The sequence below is a fragment of the Oncorhynchus keta genome, chromosome 19 (assembly GCF_023373465.1).
Source record: "Oncorhynchus keta strain PuntledgeMale-10-30-2019 chromosome 19, Oket_V2, whole genome shotgun sequence".
NCBI lineage: Eukaryota > Metazoa > Chordata > Actinopteri > Salmoniformes > Salmonidae > Oncorhynchus > Oncorhynchus keta.
Genome location: NC_068439.1, coordinates 81,253,105 through 81,276,365, shown reverse-complemented (window position 1 = coordinate 81,276,365; position 23,261 = coordinate 81,253,105). Strand labels below are relative to the sequence as shown.

The window sequence follows — 23,261 nt, the reverse complement described above, 5'->3', positions numbered from 1 at the left end:
TGTGGAGGGATAGGGGCCCAGGTGGGGGTATATTTACGTTGTATTTTTTGTTTGTTTTTTCAAGATACATGTTTTAGTTGTTCTGTTCAACCCCTCGTGGTATAACATGCTAACCTCTGTTATTGTAATGGTGAGAGGTTAGCATGTCTTGGGGGTATGATATAACATGCTAACCTCCCCTGTTATTGTAATGGTGAGAGGTTAGCATGTCTTGGGGGTATGATATAACATGCTAACCTCCCCTGTTATTGTAATGGTGAGAGGTTAGCATGTCTTGGGGGTATGATATAACATGCTAACCTCCCCTGTTATTGTAATGGTGAGAGGTTAGCATGTCTTGGGGGTATGATATAACATGCTAACCTCCCCTGTTATTGTAATGGTGAGAGGTTAGCATGTCTTGGGGGTATGATATAACATGCTAACCTCCCCTGTTATTGTAATGGTGAGAGGTTAGCATGTCTTGGGGGATATGATATAACATGCTAACCTCTGTTATTGTAATGGTGAGAGGTTAGCATGTCTTGGGGGATATGATATAACATGCTAACCTCTGTTATTGTAATGAGAGGTTAGCATGTCTTGGGGGTATGATATAAAATGCTAACCTCCCCTGTTATTGTAATGGTGAGAGGTTAGCATGTCTTGGGGGTATGATATAACATGCTAACCTCCCCTGTTATTGTAATGGTGAGAGGTTAGCATGTCTTGGGGGTATGGTATAACATGCTAACCTCTGTTATTGTAATGGTGAGAGGTTAGCATGTCTTGGGGGTATGATATAACATGCTAACCTCCCCTGTTATTGGTAATGGTGAGAGGTTAGCATGTCTTGGGGGTATGATATAACATGCTAACCTCCCCTGTTATTGGTAATGGTGAGAGGTTAGCATGTCTTGGGGGTATGATATAACATGCTAACCTTCCCTGTTATTGTAATGGTGAGAGGTTAGCATGTCTTGGGGGTATGATATAACATGCTAACCTCCCCTGTTATTGGTAATGGTGAGAGGTTAGCATGTCTTGGGGGTATGATATAACATGCTAACCTCCCCTGTTATTGGTAATGGTGAGAGGTTAGCATGTCTTGGGGGTATGATATAACATGCTAACCTCCCCTGTTATTGTAATGGTGAGAGGTTAGCATGTCTTGGGGGGTATGATATTTGTGCGTCTAACTTTCTCACTCATCATTATTCACAATTCATTCAGTAACTATCTGTAACCAATTTTGGCACAAAGTGCTGGAGTACAGGACCAAAACTACCAAACATGTGTCACTGTAGCCTACTGTACTTAAGCTGTGTGTGTGTGTGTGTGTGTGTGTGTGTGTGTGTGTGTGTGTGTGTGTGTGTGTGTGTGTGTGTGTGTGTGTGTGTGTGTGTGTGTGTTGCAGCGATGGCCTTTGGTGGGTCAGTTGACATCCTGGCCACTGAGGATCCTGACTTGGTTCAGGAAGAGCAGGAGGAACTGCAGGTGTACGAGAAACACAACAACCTCCTGCACGGCACCAAGAGACGCAGGTATGGAGATATATACACACACACACACACACACACACACAGGAAACACAACAACCTCCTGCACGGCACCAAGAGACGCAGGTATGGAGATATACACACACACACACACACACACACACACACACACACACAGGAAACACAACAACCTGCTACACGGCACCAAGAGACGCAGGTAGGGAGACTCTCCGTCTCATCACAGCACGTTGGACTTCTTCTTTGCTGGTTTCTCTGTACCCGTTTCCATGCTAACAGATGCTACTGTTGTTTAGAGAGAAGATCGTGAGTAAGGAGTTCATGAGGAAGTACATCCACATCGCCAAGGTGTTGACCCCTACGTTGACCCAGGAAGCGGCCAATCACATTGCGGAAGAGTACTCCAGGCTGAGAAGCCAGGAACAGCTGGGAGCCGATATTTCCAGAGTGAGCCCTTTAGACACCACGAGGCTGCGTTTACACAGGCAGCCCAATTCAGATCTTTTGCCCAAAATCTGATCTGATTGGTCAAAAGGCCAAAAGATCGGACTGACTCTGTGTAAATACATGTTCCTAGTCGTACATCCACACACACCTTGACCCCTACACACACCTTGACCCCTACACACATCTTGACCCCTGCCCTGTCTACCCCCCCCTCTCCCCGTCTAACCCCTCCTCTCTCCCCGTCTAACCCCTCCTCTCTCCCCGTCTAACCCCTCCTCTCTCCCTGTCTAACCCCTCCTCTCTCCCCGTCTAACCCCTCCTCTCCCCGTCTAACCCCTCCTCTCCCCGTCTAACCCCTCCTCTCTCCCCGTCTAACCCCTCCTCTCTCCCCGTCTAACCCCTCCTCTCTCCCCGTCTAACCCCTCCTCTCTCCCCGTCTAACCCCTCCTCTCTCCCCGTCTAACCCCTCCTCTCTCCCCGTCTAACCCCTCCCCTCTCCCCGTCTAACCCCTCCTCTCTCCCTCCAGACGTCCCCAGTAACTGCTCGTACTCTGGAGACCCTGATCCGTCTGTCTTCGGCCCACGCTAAAGCCCGCATGAGTAAGGCTGTGGAGCTGGAGGACTCGGAGGTCGCTGTGGAGCTGGTCCAGTTCGCGTACTTCAAAAAGGTCAGTGGACTCAACATGCAGAGTTGACAGATTGTTGCATTTGTCACAGCTTTTCAGGAAACATCTTCATTTGAATAAACTCTGGTTTCTTTCTGTTCGTTTAAGTTCAACCAATCTTTGTCCCGTTGTTCTAAAAGGTTCCAAATCCATGGTTCTGTAGGTTCCGTCCCGTTGTTCTAAAAGGTTCCAAATCCATGGTTCTGTAGGTTCCGTCCCGTTGTTCTAAAAGGTTCCGTCCCGTTGTTCCGTAGGTTCTGGAGAAGGAGAAGAAGAGGGGGAGGAAGGAGCAGGAGTCTGACTCGGAGGAAGAGACGACACAGCGTACCCCTCGCTCAGAGAAGAAGAGGTACGGCTTAAGACACCACCCACATGTGTCCTCCTCAGACCCCCATAATCACACCCCCACAAGTGTCCTCCTCAGACCCCCATAATCACACCCCCACTAGTGTCCTCCTCAGACCCCCATAATCACACCCCCTCTAGTGTCCTCCTCAGACCCCCATAATCACACCCCCACTAGTGTCCTCCTCAGACCCCCATAATCACACCCCCACTAGTGTCCTCCTCAGACCCCCATAATCACACCCCACTAGTGTCCTCCTCAGACCCCCATAATCACACCCCCACTAGTGTCCTCCTCAGACCCCCATAATCACACCCCCACTAGTGTCCTCCTCAGACCCCCATAATCACACCCCCACTAGTGTCCTTCTCAGACCCCCATAATCACACCCCCACTGATACAAACCTTCTCTTCCGGGACCCCCAGGTCTTCCATGTATTCCAATTATATCTATTCCACATCTAGCATCTGATTGAACCGGTCAACTAATCATCAAGCTGTTGATGAGATGAATCAGGAGAGCTACAACAACATGCTGAATCATCTGCCCCCCCAGGGGAGAGGTTTAAAAACCACTGTTACAAGACGCCATTATGTAGCTCATGGACTAATCCCCCCAGGGGAGAGGTTTAAAAACCACTGCTACAAGACGCCATTATGTAGCTCATGGACTAATCCCCCCAGGGGAGAGGTTTAAAACCACTGCTACAAGACGCCATTATGTAGCTCATGGACTAATCCCCCCAGGGGAGAGGTTTAAAAACCACTGTTACAAGACGCCATTATGTAGCTCATGGACTAATTCCCCCCCATTATGTAGCTCATGGACTAATTCTCCCCAGGGGAGAGGTTTAAAAACCACTGCTACAAGACGCCATTATGTAGCACATGGACTAATCCCCCAGGGGAGAGGTTTAAAAACCACTGCTACAAGACGCCATTATGTAGCTCATGGACTAATCCCCCCAGGGGAGAGGTTTAAAAACCACTGCTACAAGACGCCATTATGTAGCTCATGGACTAAGGTTTAAAAACCACCCCCCATGGGGAGAGGTTTAAAAACCACTGCTACAAGACGCCATTATGTAGCTCATGGACTAATTCCCCCAGGGGAGAGGTTTAAAAACCACTGCTACAAGACGCCATTATGTAGCTCATGGACTCATGGATTCCCCCCAGGGGAGAGGTTTAAAAACCACTGCTACAAGACGCCATTATGTAGCTCATGGACAGGGGAGAGGTTTAAAAACCACTTCCCCCCATGGGGGAGAGGTTTAAAAACCACTGCTACAAGACGCCATTATGTAGCTCATGGACTAATTCCCCCCCCCCCCCAGGGGAGAGGTTTAAAAACCACTGCTACAAGACGCCATTATGTAGCTCATGGACTAATTCTCTCTTCTGACGGATATTTGATCTGAGCGGCGAAGCTGTATGAAGGTTGAAACACAGGAGAGGAGATTTGTTTACTCGTTGTCTAACCGGTGTTCTCTGTTTGTAGGAGTCGCCGTGGTTCCCAGAGCAGCGAGGCCTACGACCCGTATGACTTTGCTGGAGAGAAGGACATCCCTGAGAGTAAGAGATACATACACATTTACCTACCCTAATCTCACCTCGTAGATTTTTTATTTAACTCGGCAAGTCAGTTAAAACCTCTTGCGTCGAGCAATCCCGTATCCGGGAGCGTAATCATAGCCTCAAGCTCATTACCATAACGCAACGTTAACTATTCATGAAAATCACAAATGAAATGAAATAAATATATTGAGCTTAGCCTTTTGTTAACAACACTGTCATCTCAGATTTTGAAAATATGCTTTAACCATAGCTACACATTTGTGTAAGAGTTTTGATAGCCTAGCATAGCATTAAGCCTAGCATTCAGCAGGCAACATTTTCACAAAAACAAGAAAAGCATTCAAATAAAATCATTTACCTTTGAAGAATTTCGGATGTTTTCAATGAGGAGACTTTCAGTTAGATAGCAAATGTTAATTTTTTCCAAAAAGATTATTTGTGTAGGAGAAATCACTCCATTTTGTTCATCACGTTTGGCTAAGAAAAAAAAACGAAAACGCAATTAACACAACGCCAAACTTTTTTCCAAATTAGCTCCATAATATCGACAGAAACATGGCAAACGCTGTTTAGAATCAATCCTCAAGGTGTTTTTCACATATCTATCTAATCGATGAAAAATCATTCGTGGCAGTCGGTTTCTCATCAAAGGCAAATGGAAAAATACTGCAGCTGGAGATTACGCAATAATTGCGACGGAGGACACCAACCTGGTAGATGTAGTCCCTTATGGTCAATCTTCCAATGATATGCCTACAAATACGTCACAATGCTGTAGACACCTTGGGGAAGACGTAAGCTGACTCCTAGCTCCTCCATAGCCATATAAGGAGTCATTGAAATGAGGCGGTTTCAAAAAATGCGGCACTTCCTGATTGATTTTTTTATCTGGGTTTCGCCTGTAACGTCAGTTCTGTGGCACTCACAGACAATATCTTTGCAGTTTTGGAAACGTCAGAGTGTTTTCTTTCCAAAGCTGTCAATTATATGCATAGTCAAGCATCTTTTCGTGACAAAATATCTTGTTCAAAACGGGAACGTTTTTCATCCAAAAATGAAAAGAGCGCCCCCCTATATCGAAGAAGTTAAGAACAAATTCTCATTTACAATGACGGCCTACTGGGGAACAGTGGGTTAACAGCCTTGTTCAGCTCGGGGATTCGATCCAGCAACCTTTCGGTTACTGGCCCAACACTCTAACCACTACCTGCCGCCCCTGAGGGGAAGAAAACTACATTGTTGGTTTAAGGGCTTTGTAAATAAGCCTATGACAGTAAGGTCTACCACACCTGTTGTATTCAGCACACGTGACTAATACAGTTAGATTTGATGCGAGTTAATAGTAAGGCTATGAGAGAGGTTATAGACGTACAGACTTGTGTCCAGATTTCAGTTTCCGTTTCACCCAGTAGACCTACATTTGAAGCCCCGTCTTCTCGTGACTGTGGAATTTGTGTAACGCCTCACCATCATCTCACATAACATATAACTGATATCAACCCCCCCTTTTCCCACGTCACCTAATCTTTCCCCCGAACATTATTTGTCTGGCCCTCCTTCATCTCTCCATTTTCTTTTTTTACAGCTTTTCTCTTATTGAATTACATAGTCCTTTTTGCCTCCGTGGATTGACATGAACTGGTGTCGAGGCTATTCACTAAACGCCAGAGGGCCTAAAAAATAATGAGCGAAAAACCACCTCAATCTAGCCGATAGATATAAATTGCACAAGAATTCAACTCTTTTTTTTTCTTCTCTTTATTCAACCCGCCCTTCATCCAAATAATATTTAATGATCCTAAAAACCCGTCCACCCCGCGGATATAACTCACGGGGGGCCGTGGGTTTACGAGTCAACCCATGCATCACTATCAAAAACATATAAACACAATACGATAGTCACACACCGAGAAACGACATGTGGCGGACCAAGATACCACAGCAGATTAAGTGGTTAAGTTATCCTGGACCCAGACGTCATCAGTAAAATATGTCTAGTGAGATCTCTCTCTCTCTCTTTCTCTCTCTGTGTCTCTCTCTCTGTCTCTGTCTCTCTCTCTCTCTCTCTCTCTCTCTCTCTCTGTCTCTCTCTGTTTCTCTCTCTCCTTCCCTCCCTCCCTCTGTCTGTTTCTGTCCCTCCTTCCCTCCCTCCCTCTGTCTGTTTCTCTTTCTCCTTCCCTCTGTCTATCTGTCTCTCTCTCTCTGTCTCTCTCTCTCTCTCTCTCTCTGTCTCTCTCTCTCTCTCTCTCTCTCTCTGTCTCTCTCTCTCTCTGTGTCTCTCTCTCTCTCTCTCTGTGTCTCTCTCTCTCTCTCTCTCTTTCTCTCTCTTTCTCTCTCTCTTTCTTCAACATCAGGTTTGCCAATTTTTTCTGTTTACACTAGACTTGGATCTGATGTGACCAAAGCCCCATTCCTGCCTCACCTGTGAAGACAGATTAGAATAGCGTAAATACCATAGTAATATAGACAGACCTCACCTGTGTAGACAGATTAGAATACCGTAAATACCATAGTAATATAGACAACCTCACCTGTGTAGACAGATTAGAATACCGTAAATACCATAGTATATAGACAGACCTCACCTGTGTAGACAGATTAGAATACCGTAAATACCATAGTATATAGACAGACCTCACCTGTGTAGACAGATTAGAATACCGTAAATACCATAGTATATAGACAGACCTCACCTGTGTAGACCGATTAGAATACCGTAAATACCATAGTATATAGACAGACCTCACCTGTGTAGACAGATTAGAATACCGTAAATACCATAGTATATAGACAGACCTCACCTGTGTAGACAGATTAGAATACCGTAAATACCATAGTATATAGACAGACCTCACCTGTGTAGACCGATTAGAATACCGTAAATACCATAGTATATAGACAGACCTCACCTGTGTAGACAGATTAGAATACCGTAAATACCATAGTAATATAGACAGACCTCACCTGTGTAGACAGATTAGAATACCGTAAATACCATAGTAATATAGACAGACCTCACCTGTGTAGACAGATTAGAATACTGTAAATACCATAGTAATATAGACAGACCTCACCTGTGTAGACAGATTAGAATACCGTAAATACCATAGTAATATAGACAGACCTCACCTGTGTAGACAGATTAGAATACCGTGAATACCGTAAATACCATAGTAATATAGACAGACCTCACCTGTGTAGACCGATTAGAATACCGTAAATACCATAGTAATATAGACAGGCCTCACCTGTGTAGACAGATTAGAATACCGTAAATACCATAGTATATAGACAGGCCTCACCTGTGTAGACAGATTAGAATACCGTAAATACCATAGTATATAGACAGGCCTCACCTGTGTAGACCGATTAGAATACCGTAAATACCATAGTATATAGACAGGCCTCACCTGTGTAGACAGATTAGAATACCGTAAATACCATAGTATATAGACAGGCCTCACCTGTGTAGACCGATTAGAATACCGTAAATACCATAGTATATAGACAGGCCTCACCTGTGTAGACAGATTAGAATACCGTAAATACCATAGTATATAGACAGACCAAAATAAAGATAGCAATTCAAACAATTACAGAAGCTTCTCATCTACACTGTCTTGATTTAATGCAATGAATCACAAATGTGTGGATATTTTAAAACCCTTGAATTATCACTTTGGCTAACAGATCAAAAATGCAGACTGCTGTGGTATTAAGGTAATTACGGTAATGTGGACATCTGGTTGTGGGAGAGCTGTTGTCTTTACACTGTACCACTCAGGGGGAGGGGGGTGTGGGAGACATCTCTTAAAAGACAGATTTGAATCCAGATCCAGATCTAGTTTGTCTTCAACGGCTAATAGAGTGTAACACTACACTGAGTGAGGAAATGGAGGTTTCTGCATTATGATGCATTAACATGACGCTACAGCATTCTATATCAGCCATGTTAGAACCCCATTAACATGACGCTACAGCATTCTATATCAGCCATGTTAGAACCCCATTAACATGACACTACAACATTCTATAGCAGCCATGTTAGAACCCCATTAACATGACAACATTCTATTACAGCCATGTTAGAACCCCATTAACATGACGCTACAGCATTCTATATCAGCCATGTTAGAACCCCATTAACATGACACTACAACATTCTATATCAGCCATGTTAGAACCCCATTAACATGACACTACAACATTCTATAGCAGCCATGTTAGAACCCCATTAACATGACACTACAACATTCTATATCAGCCATGTTAGAACCCCATTAACATGACACTACAACATTCTATAGCAGCCATGTTAGAACCCCATTAACATGACAACATTCTATAACAGCCATGTTAGAACCCCATTAACATGACACTACAACATTCTATAGCAGCCATGTTAGAACCCCATTAACATGACGCTACAGCATTCTATATCAGCCATGTTAGAACCCCATTAACATGACGCTACAGCATTCTATATCAGCCATGTTAGAACCCCATTAACATGACGCTACAGCATTCTATATCAGCCATGTTAGAACCCCATTAACATGACACTACAACATTCTATAGCAGCCATGTTAGAACCCCATTAACATGACACTACAACATTCTATAGCAGCCATGTTAGAACCCCATTAACATGACACTACAACATTCTATAGCAGCCATGTTAGAACCCCATTAACATGACAACATTCTATAACAGCCATGTTAGAACCCCATTAACATGACACTACAACATTCTATAGCAGCCATGTTAGAACCCCATTAACATGACAACATTCTATAACAGCCATGTTAGAACCCCATTAACATGACACTACAACATTCTATAGCGGCCATGTCAGAACCCCATTAACATGACACTACAACATTCTATAGCGGCCATGTCAGAACCCCATTAACATGACACTACAACATTCTATAGCGGCCATGTTAGAACCCCATTAACATGACACTACAACATTCTATAGCGGCCATGTCAGAACCCCATTAACCTGACACTACAACATTATATAACAGCCATGTTAGAACCCCATTAACATGACACTACAACATTATATAACAGCCATGTTAGAACCCCATTAACATGACACTACAACATTATATAGCAGCCATGTTAGAACCCCATTAACATGACACTACAACATTATATAGCAGCCATGTTAGAACCCCATTAACATGACACTACAACATTATATATCAGCCATGTTAGAACCCCATTAACATGACACTACAACATTATATATCAGCCATGTTAAAACCCCATTAACATGACACTACAACATTATATAACAGCCATGTTAGAACTCCATTAACATGACACGACAAAATTCTATAGCAGCCATGTTAGAACCCCATTAACATGACACTACAACATTCTATAACAGCCATGTCAGAACCCCATTAACATGACACTACAACATTCTTCTATAGCAGCCATGTTAGATCCTGAGTGGCGCAGGGGTCTAAGGCACTGCATCTCAGTGCTTGAGGCATCACTACAGACATCCTGGTTCGAATCCAGGCTGTTTCACAACCGGCCGTGATAAGTCGGCGCACAATTTGCCCAGCGTCCGCGTTTGGCCGGTATAGACCGTCATTTTAAATACGAATTTGTTCTTTAAAGACTTGCCTAGTTAAATAAAGGTTGAATAAAAAAAATAAACTGTCTACTATTAGAACAATATTTAAAAGTTGACCCAACACTCTATATGCATGGCCCTGGTCTGACAATGAACTCTGTCTACTCCTGTCTACTCCTCCCACAGTCCAGGCTGGCACGCCCAAACCGGCAGAGGAGGAGCCTATGGATGCCCCTGTCCCTCCAAGTCAGGACGGACAGACAGAGGTGTCTGCAGACAGGTGGGTGTGGCAGTCGAGTGCATGTATATGTGACAGCAAAATGGCGGACTTGGTACCAGTGTGCTCAGATCGGCAGCTGAAATGGAACTATAGTCTAATATGAATGGAAGTATTATCAACAAAAATATGATCACAACATGTTAAGTGTTGGTCTCGTATAATAATAATATATGCCATTTAGCTGACGCTTTTATCCAAAGCAACTTACAGTCAGTCATGTATGCATACATTCTACGTATGGGTGGTCCCGGGAATCGAACCCACTACCCTGGCGTTACAAGCGCCATGCTCTACCAACTGAGCCACAGAAGGACCACGTGAAGGTCTCGTGTTTTATGAGCTGAAATAAACGATCCCAGAAATGTTCCACACCCACAAAAAGCTTTTTTCTCCTAAGTCTTGTGCACAAATGTAGTTTACATCCCTGTTAGTGAGCATTTCTCTTTTGCCAAGATAATCCATCCACCTGACAGGCGTGGGACATCAAGAAGCTGATTAAACAGCATGATTATTACACAGGTGCACCTTGTGCTGGGGGACAATTAAAAGGCCACTCTAAAATGTGCAGTTTTGTCACACAACACAATGCCACAGATGTCTCAAGTTTTAAGGGAGTGTGCAATTGGCATTCTGACTGCAGGAATGTCCATCAGAGCTGTTGCCAGATAATTAAATGTTAATTTCTCTACCATAAACCCCCAATGCCATTTTAGAAAATTTGTCAGTACGTCCAACCGGCCTCACAACCACAGACCACGTGTAACCACGCGAAAATCTGAGGCCCGTTGTCATGCCATTCATCCGCTGCCATCACCTCAGCATGATAATGCACGGCCCCATGTTGCAAGGATCTGTACACAATTCCAGGAAGCTGAAAATATCCAAGTTCTTCCGTGGCCTGCATCCTAACCAGACATGTCACCCATTGAGCATGTTTGGGATGCTCTGGACCGACGTGTACGACAGCGTGTTCCATGTTTGGGATGCTCTGGATTGACACGTTCCAGGTCCCGCCAATATCCAGCAACTTCTCACAGCCGTTGGAGAAGAGTGGGGACATATTCCACAGGCCACAAATAAACAGCCTGATCAACTCTATGTGAAGGAGATGTGTCGCGCTGCATGAGGCTAATGGTGGTCACACCAGATACTGACTGGTTTTCTGAACCAACGCCTCTAGTTAAAATTTAAAATATATATATCTATGACCAAGAGATCAGCATAAATCAAACTTTATTAGTCACATGGGCCGAATACAACAAGTGTAGACTTGAGCGTGAAATGCTTTCTAACAAGCCCTTAACCAACAATTCAGTTCAAGAAAGATTTAAGAAAACATTTACCATTTTTTTTGTCTTGTCGGGAAGAATTACAACAAGTACTGCTTCTGAAACCCTCTGAAATCAAATAGAGACATTCCAATCTCTACTTCATGTGTTTGTTTAGCTTTTTATGCCATTTATTTTCTGTAATGAAAAGCGCCATTTCATTATTATGTAACCCACATATAAATATTTACGCGTGTTACGTTTGCTGAAAAGTAAACGCAGTTGACAGTGAGAATACTTTTTTTTGTTTGTTGCTGAGTTTATGTAAACAACAACAACAAACACAGAATCTCGTCTTTTATGTACCTCACATAGATGGTATTTTTCATAAATGAATTTCTCTCACTCTGTTCTCCAGGCTGAAGGAGTTTAAGTCTTCCCTCCTGGAGGTGTTCCGTTCTGCACATGCTCAGTCCGTCGGTATCAACTCTCTGATGGAGAGTGTCAATAAGGACAGAGATGTCACCTTCACCCTGACAGAGGTCCGGGCCGCCCTCGCTCGCATGCAGGACGACAACCAGATCATGTTGGCCGACGACATCATCTTCCTCATCTAAAGACCAAGGAAAACATCTTCATCTTAGACCGAAGTGAAGAAGAGTGAAGAAGAGGTGAAGGGAGAGTTGTTTCCTATTGGAGACCAAGAAGAATGAGAAGGAATTCATAAATAATTTAATTGGATTTTGACTAGTTCTTTTGGGTTTTGGGCTCCACTCGCTTTTTCCAATTATCCTTTTTTGGTTTGTAACCACTTATGGACTAAACAAGTAGTTGAAAGGATTATGGTTTTATTTAGTTGTAATGTTCGTAGGTTAATTCTTGATCAGGCTCACAAAGTTTGGTTTCTTTGCTTCACTCGTTTTTTTTAGCTACATATTATGGGATGTGCCAGGTCTGGTTACTCCCTGGAGCATCTGCATTGTTTTATGCTTTCTGTTTTAAGGTTTTAGTATTTCTTTTTTAAGAAAAACACCTTGTATATATTGTTTTGTTAAAGAAAAAGGTTTTCATTGTAAAGGTCTGTCAACTGTAATAACGCATCGATATGAAAAATAAAATTACTTGGATGTTGAACGTTGTGATTGGACCCCAACAGCTTGTGCTTTCATTTACACACACACACACACACACACACACACACATACACACACACACATAGCGAGAACACATCAGTGAAAATAGTGTGTCCCTTGCGGTCGATTTGATAATAGATAATAATAATTGTATGCCAAGCGAAACCATTTAACGTCTATAAAACATGAAGAATGCAGTGAGGTACAGCTGCCTGGGAAATGCGGTTTCACTATGCTGAACACTGGGGAAATCGCGAGCTGTGGTTTTGATTGGGCAGATAAGGAACCCTGTAGCCTCGAGCTGAACCACCGTCCAGGCTTGTCTCTACACCCACGCCTGAGTCATCCTGAGCTGCATGCCCCAGCACACAGCCTGCCTCTATCTGCTCTCGCCTAGCACCGTCTAACCCCAGCACACAGCCTGCCTCTATCTGCTCTCGCCTAGCACCGTCTAACCCCAGCACACAGCCTGCCTCTATCTGCTCTCGCCTAGCACCGTCTAACCCCAGCACACAGCCTGCCTCTATCTGCTCTCGCCTAGCACCGTCTAACCCCAGCACACAGCCTGCCTCTATCTGCTCTCGCCTAGCACCGTCTAACCCCAGCACACAGCCTGCCTCTATCTGCTCTCGCCTAGCACCGTCTAACCCCAGCCCACAGCCTGCCTCTATCTACTCTCGCCTAGCACCGTCTAACCCCAGCCCACAGCCTGCCTCTGTCTACTCTCGCCTAGCACCGTCTAACCCCAGCCCACAGCCTGCCTCTATCTACTCTCGCCTAGCACCGTCTAACCCCAGCCCACAGCCTGCCTCTATCTACTCTCGCCTAGCACCGTCTAACCCCAGCACACAGCCTGCCTCTATCTGCTCTCGCCTAGCACCGTCTAACCCCAGCCCACAGCCTGCCTCTGTCTACTCTCGCCTAGCACCGTCTAACCCCAGCCCACAGCCTGCCTCTGTCTACTCTCGCCTAGCACCGTCTAACCCCAGCCCACAGTCTCCTTTCAAAGTTACTTTTCTCTATCGACCCAATTCTTACCCCCAGCCCACACCTGGCCTCTCCTCGACCTCTATCTACCATCTACAGGTTCCACACCCTGTCCTCTCCTCTATCTCCCATATACAGGTTCCACACCCTGTCCTCTCCTCTATCTCCCATCTACAGGTTCCACACCCTGTCCTCTCCTCCACCTCTATCTCCCATCTACAGGTTCCACACCCTGTCCTCTCCTCTATCTCCCATCTACAGGTTCCACACCCTGTCCTCTCTATCTCCCATCTACAGGTCCACACCCTGTCCTCTCCTCTATCTCCCATCTACAGGTCCACACCCTGTCCTCTCCTCTATCTCCCATCTACAGGTTCCACACCCTGTCCTCTCCTCCACCTCTATCTCCCATCTACAGGTCCACACCCTGTCCTCTCCTCTATCTCCCATCTACAGGTTCCACACCCTGTCCTCTCTATCTCCCATCTACAGGTCCACACCCTGCCCTCTCTCCCATCTACAGGTCCACACCCTGTCCTCTCCTCTATCTCCCATCTACAGGTCCACACCCTGTCCTCTCCTCTATCTCCCATCTACAGGTTCCACACCCTGTCCTCTCCTCTATCTCCCATCTACAGGTTCCACACCCTGTCCTCTCTATCTCCCATCTACAGGTTCCACACCCTGTCCTCTCTATCTCCCATCTACAGGTCCACACCCTGCCCTCTCTCCCATCTACAGGTTCCACACCCTGTCCTCTCCTCTATCTCCCATCTACAGGTTCCACACCCTGTCCTCTCCTCCACCTCTATCTCCCATCTACAGGTTCCACACCCTGTCCTCTCCTCTATCTCCCATCTACAGGTTCCACACCCTGTCCTCTCTATCTCCCATCTACAGGTCCACACCCTGTCCTGCCCTCTATCTCCCATCTACAGGTCCACACCCTGCCCTCTCTCCCATCTACAGGTCCACACCCTGCCCTCTCTCCCATCTACAGGTCCACACCCTGCCCTCTCTCCCATCTACAGGTCCACACCCTGTCCTCTCCTCTATCTCCCATCTACAGGTCCACACCCTGTCCTCTCCTCTATCTCCCATCTACAGGTTCCACACCCTGTCCTCTCCTCCACCTCTATCTCCCATCTACAGGTCCACACCCTGTCCTCTCCTCTCTCACATCTACAGGTCCACACCCTGTCCTCTCCTCTATCTCCCATCTACAGGTCCACACCCTGTCCTCCCTCTATCTCCCATCTACAGGTCCACACCCTGTCCTCTCTCCCATCTACAGGTCCACACCCTGTCCTCTCCTCTATCTCCCATCTACAGGTCCACACCCTGTCCTCTCCTCTATCTCCCATCTACAGGTTCCACACCCTGTCCTCTCCTCTATCTCTATGTAGCTATGTTATTTAAAACACTATGTAGCTATGTTATTTAAAACACTATGTAGCCATGTTATTTAAAACACTATGTAGCTATGTTATTTAAAACACTATGTAGCTATGTTATTTAAAACACTATGTAGCTATGTTATTTAAAACACTATGTAGCTATGTTATTTAAAACACTATGTAGCTATGTTATTTAAAACACTATGTAGCTATGTTATTTAAAACACTATGTAGCTATGTTATTTAAAACACTATGTAGCTATGTTATTTAAAACACTATGTAGCTATGTTATTTAAAACACTATGTAGCTATGTTATTTAAACACTTCTGTTATGTAGCTATGATGCTGCCACCACCATGTTTGACAGTGGGGATGGTGTGTTCAGGGTGATGAGCTGTGTTGCCTTTACGCCAAACATAACGTTTTGCATTGTTGCCAAAAAGTTCAATTTTGGTTTCATCTGACCAGAGCACCTTCTTCCACATGTTTGGTGTGTCGCCCAGGTGGCTTGTGGCAAACTTTAAACGACACTTTTTATGGATATCTTTAAGAAATGGCCACTCTTCCATAAAGGCCAGATTTGTGCAATATACGACTGATTGTTGTCCTATGGACAGAGTCTCCCACCTCAGCTGTAGATCTCTGCAGTTCATCCAGAGTGATCATGGGCCTCTTGGCTGCATCTCTGATCAGTCTTCTCCTTGTATGAGCTGAAAGTTTAGAGGGACGGCCAGGTCTTGGTAGATTTGCAGTGGTCTGATACTCCTGCCATTTCAATATTATCGCTTGCACAGTGCTCCTTGGGATGTTTAAAGCTTGGGAAATCTTTTTGTATCCAAATTCATGATGTGTCTCTGCGCTTTTAACGGACCTCTGAGACTCACAGTGCAGGTGCATTTATACGGAGACTTGATTACACACAGGTGGATTGTATTTATCATCATTAGTCATTTAGGTCAACATTGGATCATTCAGAGATCCTCACTAAACTTCTGGAGAGAGTTTGCTGCACTGAAAGTAAAGGGGCTGAATAATTTTGCACGCCCAATTTTTCAGTTTTTGATTTGTTAAAAAAGTTTGAAATATCCAATAAATGTCGTTCCACTTCATGATTGTGTCCCACTTGTTGTCGATTCTTCACAAAAAATACAGTTTTATATCTTTATGTTTGAAGCCTGAAATGTGGCAAAAGGTCGCAAAGTTCTAGGGGGCCGAATACTTTCGCAAGGCACTGTATGTGTATGTGACCAATACAATTTGATTTGCCTCTGATGGTGTCTCCATAATTTCGGTTTTGTTTTCAGTCTCTTGACTGAGTAATGCTGAGTTGTTCTGAGAAAGCGATCAGCAGTTTCTGTGACCTGGATAGAGAGGAGTGGGTGGACAGTGTCTACCTCCCAGGGTGCCATTTCAGACTCTGTCAGACTCTGCCATCTGATCCACCTCTGTCTGCGTCCTCTCAGTCATAGAGACAGTATTCTGTTGTCTGCGTCCTCACAGTCAGACAGTATTCTGTTGTCTGCTTCCTCTCAGTCATAGAGACAGTATTCTGTTGTCTGCTTCTTCTCAGTCATAGAGACAGTATTCTGTTGTCTGCGTCCTCACAGTCAGACAGTATTCTGTTGTCTGCTTCCTCTCAGTCATAGAGACAGTATTCTGTTGTCTGCGTCCTCACAGTCAGACAGTATTCTGTTGTCTGCTTCCTCTCAGTCATAGAGACAGTATTCTGTTGTCTGCGTCCTCACAGTCAGACAGTATTCTGTTGTCTGCGTCCTCACAGTCAGACAGTATTCTGTTGTCTGCGTCCTCACAGTCAGACAGTATTCTGTTGTCTGCGTCCTCACAGTCAGACAGTATTCTGTTGTCTGCGTCCTCACAGTCAGACAGTATTCTGTTGTCTGCGTCCTCACAGTCAGACAGTATTCTGTTGTCTGCGTCCTCACAGTCAGACAGTATTCTGTTGTGTGTGTTAAGTTGGATCCCCAGATATTTAAATATTGACTGGCTTTCATCAAGGTGCCCACTTAAGAAAAAGCTTCAAACTGTAACCAACGCTTGCAATCTGGTTCAGGTTATCAGTCAACCTACCATGGTAGTTACAAACAGCACAGGAATGAAATCATCGATATGTATTGATCTCATCTTTATTAATGCTCCAGAAATTTGCTTGAAAGCAGTATCCAGATCCATCGGATGTAGTGATCGCAATATAGTAGCCATAGTAACAATAGTAACAATAGTAACAATATAGTAGCCATATCTAGGAAAACCACAGGATGTAGTGATCACAATATCGTAGCCATATCTAGGAAAACCACAGGATGTAGTGATCACAATATAGTAGCCATATCTAGGAAAACCACAGGATGTAGTGATCACAATATAGTAGCCATATCTAGGAAAACCACAGGATGTAGTGATCACAATATAGTAGCCATATCTAGGAAAACCACAGGATGTAGTGATCACAATATAGTAGCCATATCTAGGAAAACCACAGGATGTAGTGATCACAATATAGTAGCCATATCTAGGAAAACCACAGGATGTAGTGATCACAATATAGTAGCCATATCTAGGAAAACCACAGGATGTAGTGATCACAATATAGTAGCCATATCTAGGAAAACCACAGGATGTAGTGATCACAATATCGTAGCCATATCTAGGAAAAGCAAAGTTCCAAAGGCTGGGCTGAATATAGTGTATAAGAGGTCATACAGGACGTTTTGTAGTGATTCCTATGTTGTTGATGTAAAGAATATTTGTTGGTCCGTGGTATATAATGAGGAGCAACCAGATGCTGCACTTTATCCATTAATGAAATTGATTATTCCAGATACTAATAAGCACGATCCCTTTAGGAAAATGACTGTAAAAACTGTTAAATCCCTATGGATTGATGAGGAATTGGAAAATGGTTGAGAGGATGAGACAAAAGGAATGGCAAATAAGTCTGGCTCCACAACCAATTGGAAAACGCATTTGAAATTGAGAAATTATGTGACTAAACTGAATTAAAAAACAATACCAATTATATCTGACTAAATTATGAAAGAAAGACAAGCATTGTAATTTTGAATTCCGTAAAGTGAGTGTGGAAGAAATGAAAAAAATATTGTTGTCTAGCAACAATGACAAGCCCCCGTAGTCTGACAATTTGGATGAAAAATTACTGAGGATAATAGTGGACGATATTACCACTCCTATTTGCCACTTCAAATTAAGCCTACTAGATAATGTGTGACCTCAGGCCTGGAGGGAAGCAAAAGTCAGTCCGCTTCCTAAGAATAGTAAAGCCCCCTTTACTGGCTCAAATAGCTGACCAATCAGCCTGTCACCAACCCTTTGTAAACTTCTGGAAAAAATGGTGTTTGACCAGATACAATGCTATTTTACAGTAAACAAATTGACAACAGACTTTCAGCACGCTTATTTTGACCTTTATTTAACTAGGCAGGTCAGGGAAGGACTTATAAGGAAGGATATTAAACAAGCACAGCACTTACACAAATGACTGATGACTGGCTGAGAGAAATTGATGATAAAAAGATTGTGGGAGCTGTTTTGTTAGACTTCAGTGTGGCTTTTAACACTATCGATCACAGTCTGCTGGTGGAAAAACGAATGTGTTATGGCTTTACACACCCTGCTATATTGTGGATAAATAGTAATAATAATAATATATGCCATTTAGCAGACGCTTTTATCCAAAGCGACTTACAGTCATATGTGCATACATTCTACGTATGGGTGGTCCCGGGGATCGAACCCACTACCCTGGCGTTACAAGCGCCATGCTCTACCAACTGAGCTACAGAAGGACCACAAGTGTTGTACCCACTGGGAGTATTAAAACCTTCCCTAACCAGAAATGTTGGATTGATGGCAGCATTCTCGCAAAACTAAAACCACGAACCATCGCATTTAATCAGGGTAAGGCGACTAGAAACATGACCGAATACAAACAGTGTAGTTATTCCCTCCGCAAGGCAATCAAACAAGCTAAGCGTCAGTCTAGAGACAAAGTTGAGTCGCAATTCAACGGCTCAAACACGAGATGTATGTGGCAGGGTCTATAGACAATCACGGATTACAACAAGAAAACCAGCCACGTCATGGACATCAGCATCTTGCTCCCAAAACATCTAAACTTGTTAACCCTCGCAAGGCTCCCGGCCCTGACGGCATCTCTAGCCGAGTTCTCAGAGCATGCGCAGACCAGCTGTCTGGTGTGTTTACGGGCATATTCAATCAATCCCTATCCCAGTCTGCTGTTCCCACATGCTTCAAGAGGGCCACCATTATTCCTGTTCCCAAGGAAGCTAAGGTAACTGAACTAAATGATTATCGCCCCATAGCACTCACTTCCGTCATCATGAAGTGCTTTGAGAGACTAGTCAAGGATCACATCACCTTCACCCTACCTAATACCCTAGACCAGAGGTGCACAATTTGCGGACCCCCGGGTTGGGACAGAGTGAAGGTTCTATCTGTACCTCAACACATTTCTCATAAATAATTGTTAAATTAAATACTGATGAAGCAACCTTTTTTTCAATGTACTCCCACTACGCTGGCTCAGCGCAGCTGGGAAGCTCCCAGACAGCGTCCCGTACTACTGTGTGTTGTCCAATCACGTGCGTTATTAAAATCACTTCACGAAACTCAGCCAATCAAAGTGAATGTTTACAATGCATGAAATTATAAAGAAATTATAGAATGGTGTGCGCAACAGTCAGGAAAGTCGATACAGAAAATATAGCTTTCAAAGAGGAGTGGACAGACAAACATGCCTTTATCCTCCCCGCAGCGAGTGTCCAACCACTCTGCCTGATATGTCCAGAGACCGTAGGCTCTAATTTAAAAAAGTGCCAACGTGAAGCGCCACTACGAGACAAAGCACAGATCTTTTGAGCAAACATATCCCACAGCAGTCTGAGGTGAGGACGCGCAAAAAAATAAACAAACTCAAAGCCCAGTATGATCGGTCCACCTCCTCTCTCATTCACTGGATATTGAATATGGATATTGTTGCTTTTTTGGTAGACGTCACACCACACCTTAAATGAGCTCAACGTGAAACTACAGGGCAAAGAACGATTCAGTTTGTGATTTGATGTCATCTGTCTGACTCCTTCCAGAGGAAACTGGAAGTGTTCAAGGAGACGGAGCCAAAAGGAACAGATTCAGGGTGAGAGATCTTCAGATTCAGGGTGAGAGATCTTCAGATTCAGGGTGAGAGATCTTCAGATTCAGGGTGAGAGATCTTCAGCTTCAGGGTGAGAGATCTTCAGATTCAGGGTGAGAGATCTTCAGCTTCAGGGTGAGAGATCTTCAGATTCAGGGTGAGAGATCTTCAGCTTCAGGGTGAGAGATCTTCAGCTTCAGGGTGAGAGATCTTCAGCTTCAGGGTGAGAGATCTTCAGCTTCAGGGTGAGAGATCTTCAGCTTCAGGGTGAGAGATCTTCAGATTCAGGGTGAGAGATCTTCATCTTCAGGGTGAGAGATCTTCAGCTTCAGGGTGAGAGATCTTCAGATTCAGGGTGAGAGATCTTCAGCTTCAGGGTGAGAGAGATGTTTCTCCTCATGTTTAACTTCATAGATAAGCTGATTGGAAACGTCAGAAAATCGCTCTGACAGATTCAGCCTTGGACAGCAGCGCCTTCTTCTAATTTGAGAATCTAATCCTCATCACAGATGTCAGAGGATTTTCAAAGGAGATGACACAGACCTTCACGTGGGCTGGATCTCTACAGATGGAACTGATTGATCTGCAAGAGAGCACTTTCAACTGACTGATCATGACCCTCTCTGGCTGCAGGCTGTGTGCTCCTGGTCTAACCAACTAACTGATCATGACCCTATCAGGCTGTCTGAGACTGTGTTCTCCTGGTCTAACCAACTAACTGATCATGACCCTATCAGGCTGTCTGAGACTGTGTTCTCCTGGTCTAACCAACTAACTGATCATGACCCTATCAGGCTGTCTGAGACTGTGTTCTCCTGGTCTAACCAACTAACTGATCATGACCCTATCAGGCTGTCTGAGACTGTGTTCTCCTGGTCTAACCAGCTAACTGATCATGACCCTATCAGGCTGTGTCTGAGACTGTGTTCTCCTGGTCTAACCAACTAACTGATCATGACCCTATCAGGCTGTCTGAGACTGTGTTCTCCTGGTCTAACCAGCTAACTGATCATGACCCTATCAGGCTGTGTCTGAGACTGTGTTCTCCTGGTCTAACCAGCTAACTGATCATGACCCTATCAGGCTGTCTGAGACTGTGTTCTCCTGGTCTAACCAACTAACTGATCATGACCCTATCAGGCTGTGTCAGACTGTGTTCTCCTGGTCTAACCAGCTAACTGATCATGACCCTATCAGGCTGTCTGAGACTGTGTTCTCCTGGTCTAACCAGCTAACTGATCATGACCCTATCAGGCTGTGTCTGAGACTGTGTTCTCCTGGTCTAACCAGCTAACTGATCATGACCCTATCAGGCTGTCTGAGACTGTGTTCTCCTGGTCTAACCAGCTAACTGATCATGACCCTATCAGGCTGTGTCTGAGACTGTGTTCTCCTGGTCTAACCAACTAACTGATCATGACCCTATCAGGCTGTTTGAGACTGTGTTCTCCTGGTCTAACCAACTAACTGATCATGACCCTATCAGGCTGTGTCTGAGACTGTGTTCTCCTGGTCTAACCAACTAACTGATCATGACCCTATCAGGCTGTCTGAGACTGTGTTCTCCTGGTCTAACCAGCTAACTGATCATGACCCTATCAGGCTGTGTCTGAGACTGTGTTCTCCTGGTCTAACCAGCTAACTGATCATGACCCTATCAGGCTGTGTCAGACTGTGTTCTCCTGGTCTAACCAACTAACTGATCATGACCCTATCAGGCTGTGTCAGACTGTGTTCTCCTGGTCTAACCAGCTAACTGATCATGACCCTAATCAGGCTGTCTGAGACTGTGTTCTCCTGGTCTAACCAGCTAACTGATCATGACCCTATCAGGCTGTGTCTGAGACTGTGTTCTCCTGGTCTAACCAGCTAACTGATCATGACCCTATCAGGCTGTCTGAGACTGTGTTCTCCTGGTCTAACCAACTAACTGATCATGACCCTATCAGGCTGTCTTGTTGTGTGACGATGCAGTCTTGTTTTGTGACGATGCAGTCTTGTTGTGTGACGATGCAGTCTTGTTGTGTGACGATGCAGTCTTGTTGTGTGACGATGCAGTCTTGTTGTGTGACGATGCAGTCTTGTTGTGTGACGATGCAGTCTTGTTGTGTGACGATGCAGTCTTGTTGTGTGACGATGCAGTCTTGTTGTGTGACGATGCAGTCTTGTGTGACGATGCAGTCTTGTTGTGTGACGATGCAGTCTTGTTGTGTGACGATGCAGTCTTGTTGTGTGACGATGCAGTCTTGTGTGACGATGCAGTCTTGTTGTGTGACGATGCAGTCTTGTTCTGCTTGGAATGAGAACATTTGTGACGATGCAGTCTTGTTGTGTGACGATGCAGTCTTGTTGTGTGACGATGCAGTCTTGTTGTGTGACGATGCAGTCTTGTTGTGTGACGATGCAGTCTTGTTGTGTGACGATGCAGTCTTGTGTGACGATGCAGTCTTGTTGTGTGACGATGCAGTCTTGTTGTGTGACGATGCAGTCTTGTTGTGTGACGATGCAGTCTTGTTCTTCTTGGAATGAGAACATTTGTGACGATGCAGTCTTGTTGTGTGACGATGCAGTCTTGTGTGACGATGCAGTCTTGTTGTGTGGCGATGCAGTCTTGTGTGACGATGCAGTCTTGTGTGATGATACAGTCTTGTTGTGTGACGATGCAGTCTTGTTGTGTGACGATGCAGTCTTGTTGTGTGACGATACAGTCTTGTTGTGTGACGATGCAGTCTTGTTGTGTGACGATGCAGTCTTGTTGTGTGACGATGCAGTCTTGTTGTGTGACGATGCAGTCTTGTTGTGTGACGATGCAGTCTTGTTGTGTGACGATGCAGTCTTGTTGTGTGATGATGCAGTCTTGTTGTGTGATGATGCAGT

General features: G+C 44.6%; 1 protein-coding gene and 2 long non-coding RNA genes across 7 annotated transcripts in view; 2 read left to right on the top strand and 1 right to left on the bottom strand.

The window, feature by feature from the left end:
• LOC118378732 (DNA replication licensing factor MCM3-like) overlaps positions 1 to 12,808 on the top strand; it is a 25,250-nt gene extending 12,442 nt beyond the window's left edge. The window contains exons 11-17 of the mRNA XM_052471487.1: positions 1,397 to 1,523; positions 1,793 to 1,943; positions 2,471 to 2,611; positions 2,863 to 2,957; positions 4,456 to 4,529; positions 10,313 to 10,406; positions 12,093 to 12,808. Of these exons, the coding sequence (XP_052327447.1) occupies positions 1,397 to 1,523; positions 1,793 to 1,943; positions 2,471 to 2,611; positions 2,863 to 2,957; positions 4,456 to 4,529; positions 10,313 to 10,406; positions 12,093 to 12,291 (881 nt within the window). The 3' untranslated portion in view covers positions 12,292 to 12,808. The remainder of the gene's footprint in view (positions 1 to 1,396; positions 1,524 to 1,792; positions 1,944 to 2,470; positions 2,612 to 2,862; positions 2,958 to 4,455; positions 4,530 to 10,312; positions 10,407 to 12,092) is intronic.
• On the bottom strand, positions 118 to 1,074 carry LOC127909516 (uncharacterized). Of its 2 annotated transcripts, none has more exons than XR_008071704.1 (3): positions 986 to 1,074; positions 795 to 922; positions 118 to 426 (listed from the first exon to the last, which is right to left on the bottom strand). It is a non-coding gene; the product is annotated as an uncharacterized LOC127909516 (long non-coding RNA). The 2 variants fall into 2 exon arrangements; XR_008071705.1 differs by having other exon boundaries at positions 124 to 426; positions 859 to 922.
• LOC127909517 (uncharacterized) lies at positions 310 to 1,172 on the top strand. 4 transcript variants are annotated; one of them, XR_008071707.1, is made up of 3 exons: positions 310 to 452; positions 635 to 697; positions 1,077 to 1,172. It is a non-coding gene; the product is annotated as an uncharacterized LOC127909517 (long non-coding RNA). The 4 variants fall into 4 exon arrangements; XR_008071709.1 differs by having other exon boundaries at positions 1,013 to 1,135; XR_008071706.1 differs by having other exon boundaries at positions 949 to 1,093.
• Positions 12,809 to 23,261: the final 10,453 nt, after the last annotated feature.